A 6,000-nucleotide genomic window follows, 5' to 3' on the forward strand; every position below is an offset into this window, starting at 1 on the left:
AGGAAAATACAAAAAAAACCAGGAAAAAACACCAAAATAGGAGCGCAAGAGAAGGACTGAAACACTAACCACAGAAAAACACAAAAAAAGTCCAAATAAGTCACGGCGTGATGTGACAGGTGGTGACAGTACACCTACTTTGAGACAAGAGCTACAGTGATGCATGCTTGGTTATGGTTTAAATTCATATCCGACGATTGCGAGAACGACTTTTTACTGTCAATATCGGCTGCTGAGTTTCGTTTTTTAATGTTTTCTGCTGGTGGTGTGCCTCAGGATTTTTTCACTGAAAAAAACGTGCCTTGGCTCAAAAAAGGTTGAAAAACACTGGTTTTTGATTGATTGAGACTTTTATTAGTAGGTTGCACAGTGAAGTACATATTCTGTACAATTGACCACTAAATGGTAACACCCGAATAAGTTTTTCAACTTGTTTAAGTCGGGGTCCACTTAAATTGATTCATGATACAGATATATACTATCATATATACTATCATCATAATACAGTCATCACACAAGATAATCACATTGAATTATTTACATTATTTACAATCAGGGGTGTGGAGGGGTGGGGGATATGGACAGCAAGTAGTGGACATAGAGAGAGAGAGAGAGAGAGATCAGAAGGCATAAGAAAAAGTATCTGCATTTGATTGTTTACATTTGATTATTAGCATTTGATTATTAGCAATCCGGGGAGGATGTGGGTTAAGGTTGTAGCTGCCTGGAGGTGAACTTTTATTGCGGTTTTGAAGGATGATAGAGATGCCCTTTCTTTTATACCTGTTGGGAGCGCATTCCACATTGATGTGGCATAGAAAGAGAATGAGTTAAGACCTTTGTTAGTTCGGAATCTGGGTTTAACGTGGTTAGTGGAGCTCCCCCTGGTGTTGTTGTTATGGCGGTCATTTACGTTAAGGAAGTAGTTTGACATGTACTTCGGACTACACGATACTGTTTCTTAATGCGACGTTAACATGCCAACATTATCTTTAAATATCTACATTCTAACTGCAATACACACATCTTGACTACATTACCGGTATATCATCTCCCAATGCAGTGCTAACGTGCTAACGTTATCTTTAAATGTCAAAAACAAAACATGCTCATTGACTACATTATATACTCTCCTAATGTAATGCTAACCAGTGTTGGGTTAGTTACTGAAAACCAGTAACTAGTTACAGTTACTAGTTACTTTATTTCAAAAGTAACTCAGTTACTTACACCAAAAAGTAATGCGTTACTGTGAAAAGTAACTATTTAGTTACTTCTTTTTTTCTTCTTTTTTTTTTTAAAGCTCCCTTTAATGCCCTTTTAGCCTTCATTTCAGTACTGTTATTGCACTGGAGAATAATACAATGTGTTGATCAACTTGACATGCATTTGCATCACTGAACTCGGCTAAGCAATGTGGTCTACATACAACACACAAAGACGAAGATATGTTTCAAAGGGCCAATTTATTTCAGGCCAGAACAAATTGACAAAACTATTTCAAATAGCTGCAACATAACATATATAAGTAACAAACAGCATAATAACAACATAGCTGTAAACCAAGGAAGGCACACACTACATACACAAAGCCTAACCATTTCCCCAGTTTTAGTTTAGAGAAAAGGAAAGATTGGCCTGGCCCACTAGGATCCCTCTTTATGTTTGTGAACTTTATAGTCCATACATTTTGAGTGATGTGATATTCAAACACTCTAGTAGTCTAGAATGAAAGAGTATATAAGAGAATTGACAGAGTGTGTACCTTCAGTGCTGAATGATGAGCAGAGGCAGAGTTAATCCTTAAGTGGTGGAGGGGAAGTGACATCGGAGTCTGTCTCTCTCTTTACTAGCTTCGTCGAAGCATGTTGCTTTTGTAGCTGTGTCAGCAGATTTGAATTGCTGTTTAGGGCAGTAGATGGGATCTTTGATCCAAGACACAACTTAAATTTAACTAAAATGTTCTTTTCTTTGTGCTAAGACAAAAGAAAAGTCGTGAGAATATCTACATGTTAACAAACTCGAATGCAGCTCCGCCATGATCAGACACGCCCCCCTTCCCCTCCCTCCCCACACCCACACCCAGACACACCCAGAGCGCGCGTCTCTCTTCTCCGGCTTGTGACACAAGAAGAATCAGAAGGACGACACCGCAGCGCTCCAATAAAACACACTCAGATTTTCTGTTTCTAACCAATACTACATAAAAAAATAACTTAAAATAACGCAGTAAAGCATCATGTAGTAACGGTAACTGAGTTACTGAATATAAAAAATAACGCGTTAGATCACTAGTTACCGCCGAAACTAACGGCGTTACAGTAGTCCCAACACTGAAGCTAACGTTATCTTTAGCTGTTTACTATTGTAACAACACAACCATTGACTACACGATACCCTTTTTTAATGCTTCCATGCTAACATTATCTTTAAATATCTACATTGTAGACGCAATACACACTCCTTGACTACATTACATCCTCTCCTAATGCGATGCTAACATTATCTTTAACCGTCAACTTTTGAAACAACAACACACTCATTGACTAATCTTGTTGCTCTTACAAACACTTTGCCCTCCTGTGCTAATGCTAAGCTAACATGCTAAGATGCTAACATGTCGTCATGGTGTTCCAGGTTGTTCTCCAGTCTGGGCGAGCTGCACACCATCTCCCAGCGAGGATACGGCGCCACCTACACGGTTCGACCAGGAAGCCGTTACCCTGTCACACGCAGGAGCCCCTCCCCTTCGCCCTCGCCCTCTGATAGGTCGACGGGGCTGGGCTCCTCCTCCCACTCGCCGTGCTCCGACAGGCCGGACCTGAGCTCAGGTCGAGGTCTGACCATCCTCAAGTCGTCCAGTCTCAGTCTACCCTCGGAACCCAAGGAGGTCCGCTTCGTCATGCGCAGCGCCAGCGCTCGGACCAGGTCCCGCTCGCCGTCGCCCTCCCCCCACGCCTCGCCCTGTCCCTCGCCGGTCCTGAGCGGACCCCTGCTGGCCCTGCGACCATGGAGGCAGCGCCCTCTCAGCCTGTGGAACAAATACGACGTGGGCGACTGGCTGGAGAGCGTGGGCCTGGCCGAGCATCGTCAACGCTTCCAGGAACACGAGATCGAAGGCTCGCATCTTCCCGCCCTCACCAAGGACGACTACGTAGAGCTGGGCGTCACCCGACTGGGCCACCGCATCAACATCGAGCGGGCCCTCAGACAGCTGCTGGAGGGCTCCACTTGACCCCTGTGACCTCCCAACCTTTGAGACAGCGGGGTTGGCGTCCTCTCGTCTCGTCGGCTCTTTCATCAAACGGTGAATTACTGCTGAGCTCCTTTACAAGCACAAACCTTCCAAGTGAAGAACCAAGTAAGTAACACCTGACTGATGGTCCTCACTGTGTAACATACCTTAGCTTAGCTTAGCCTAGCCTTAGCAACTGAACTAATTCCACTTTGATCAAAGAGCTGATTATTTTTCTCCTCCAATTATTGAAGAGTGTTTTCCTTTTTGACTTTCTATCTTACTTAGCGCTGACCATTTAGCAACAATCATGTGCTCGTGATGACGTTTGACGGTGGACTTTTTTTGTTGTGTTGCTGATTGACTGATCGATGGTGCTACATGTTCCCGCCAAGCCATCTGTACGCAAAGCATCTCGTCCAATCAAAAGGGGTTTCCTCTCTGCCATAAGGGTTCGCTTTGATCCCGCCATACGTGGAGATTCCTCCCTGCTTGCTCAAATCCTTTCTTTTACTTTTTGAAGAAAATAGCTTATTGTTTTCTCCTCAACATCTCCTACTAGGAAGAGTATGTCCGTCCGCGAGCGCTCATTTTATTATTATTTTCACTAATATGTAGGCCTGGACTCCAGTGGAAGAAATAATGGAAGGACAAATAGAAGCTTAGCTTAGCCTAGCCTAGCGCAATAAAGTGTACAAGGAAGCACTACCGTATTTTCTGGACCGTAGGGCGCACCGGATTATAAAGCACACTGCCGATGAATGGTCTATAATTGATCTTTTTCCATATACCGTATTTTCCGCACTATAAGGCGCACCGGATTATAAGGCGCACCTTCAATGAATGGCCTATTTTAAAACTTGGTTCATATATAAGGCGCACCGCATTATAAGGCGCATAGAATAGACGCTACAGTAGAGGCTGTGGTTACGTTATGCATCCCGTAGTTGCGAGACCTGTTGTGGCTCAATATTGGTCCATATATAAGGCGCACCGGATTATAAGGCGCACTGTCAGCTTTTGAGAAAATTGGAGGTTTTTAGGTGCGCCTTATAGTGCGGAAAATACGGTATAAGGCGCATTATAGGGTGCATTAAAGGAGTCATATTATCATTAGTATTTTCTAAATGTAAAAGACTTCCTTGTGGCCCGGTACCGGTCCGTGGATCGATTGGTACCGGGATGCACAAGAAATTAAAAAAATAAATAAATAAAATAAAATAATAATTATTTTTTATTTTTTTATTAAATCAACAAAAAAACACAAGATCAATCAATCAATCAATGTTTATTTATATAGCCCTAAATCACAAGTGTCTCAAAGGGCTGTACAAGCCACAACGACATCCTCGGTACAGAGCCCACATACGGGTAAGGAAAAAGATACAATCAATCAATCAATCAATCAATGTTTATTTATATAGCCCTAAATCACAAGTGTCTCAAAGGGCTGTACAAAAAAAAAAAAAAAAAAGCTAAGTATCGCTCTATCTGTGTACAATTGTAAGATTCACTTACAATTAGTGCACCAACCCAAAAAACCTCCCTCCCCCATTTACACTCATTCACACTCATTCACACAAAAGGGTTGTTTTTTTCTGTTATTAATATTTCTGGTTCCTACATTATATCAATATAGATCAATATATTGATATATGAAAATTTTCAAGAGTTACAAAAAGGTTGGGGACCACAGGTCTACAAAACATGTAATGGTGGTTCTTTGGTCAAAATGTTGCATAGATCAGTGGTCCCCAACCACCGGGTCGTGGCCCGGTACCGGTCCGTGGATCGATTGGTACCGGGCCGCACAAGAGAAAAAAAAACAACCTTTTTTCTTTTATTTTTATTTTTTTTTATTAAATCAACATAAAAAACACAAGATACACTTACAATTGTGCACCAAACCAAAAAAAACCTCCCTCCCCCATTCACACTCATTCACACTCATTCACACAAAAGGGTTGTTTCTTTCTGTTATTAATATTTCTGGTTCCTACATTATATATCAATATAGATCAATATATTGATCCACCTCCCAAGCCTCCCAATTTTCATGTGTTGACCGGTCCGCAGTTACAAAAAGGTTGGGGACCACAGGTCTACAAAACATGTAATGGTGGTTCTTTGGTCAAAATGTTGCATAGATCAGTGGTCCCCCAACAACGGTCCGTGGATCGATTGGCCGCACAAGAAGAAAAAAAACTTTTTTTATTTATTTATTAAATCAACATAAACAACACAAGATACACTTACAATTAGTGCACCAACCCAAAAAACCTCCCTCCCCCATTTACACTCATTCACACAAAACAGTTGTTTCTTTCTGTTAATATTTGTGGCTCCTATATTATATATCAATATAGATCAATATACAGTCTGCAGGGATACAGTCCGTAAGCACACATGATTGTATTTTTTTATGACTAAACAAACCCCCCCCCCCCCCCCGGTCCGTGGACCAAATTTTCAAGCGTTGACCAGTCCGCAGCTACAAAAAGGTTGGGGACCACTGGCATAGATGATGTTTTACAGATCATCTTCAAGCCGCTTTCTGACAATCGCTTCCGGATGCGCCGTTTTGTGGGCGGTCTTATTTACGTGGCTCACCTTCGACGGCGTCTTCTCCCCGCCATCTTTGTTGTAGCGGTGTAGCGTGCAAGGACGCGAGTGGAAGAAGTCTCAAAAGATGGCGCTAACTGTTTTAATGACATTCACACTTTACTTCAATCAATAACGGAGCAGCGTCTCCTCATCCGGAAACA

General features: G+C 42.1%; 1 protein-coding gene across 3 annotated transcripts in view; it reads left to right on the forward strand.

The window, feature by feature from the left end:
- The window catches only part of LOC133662409 (SH3 and multiple ankyrin repeat domains protein 3-like), a 28,976-nt gene that overhangs the window by 21,908 nt on the left and 1,068 nt on the right, over positions 1 to 6,000 (forward strand). For all 3 annotated transcript variants that reach the window (XM_062066378.1, XM_062066376.1, XM_062066377.1), the window contains one exon: positions 2,638 to 6,000. This exon is cut by the window's right edge and continues 1,068 nt beyond it. In XM_062066378.1, coding sequence (XP_061922362.1) covers positions 2,638 to 3,235 — 598 coding nt within the window. In that variant the 3' untranslated portion in view covers positions 3,236 to 6,000. The remainder of the gene's footprint in view (positions 1 to 2,637) is intronic.

The sequence above is a fragment of the Entelurus aequoreus genome, linkage group LG12 (assembly GCF_033978785.1).
Source record: "Entelurus aequoreus isolate RoL-2023_Sb linkage group LG12, RoL_Eaeq_v1.1, whole genome shotgun sequence".
Lineage (NCBI taxonomy): Eukaryota > Metazoa > Chordata > Actinopteri > Syngnathiformes > Syngnathidae > Entelurus > Entelurus aequoreus.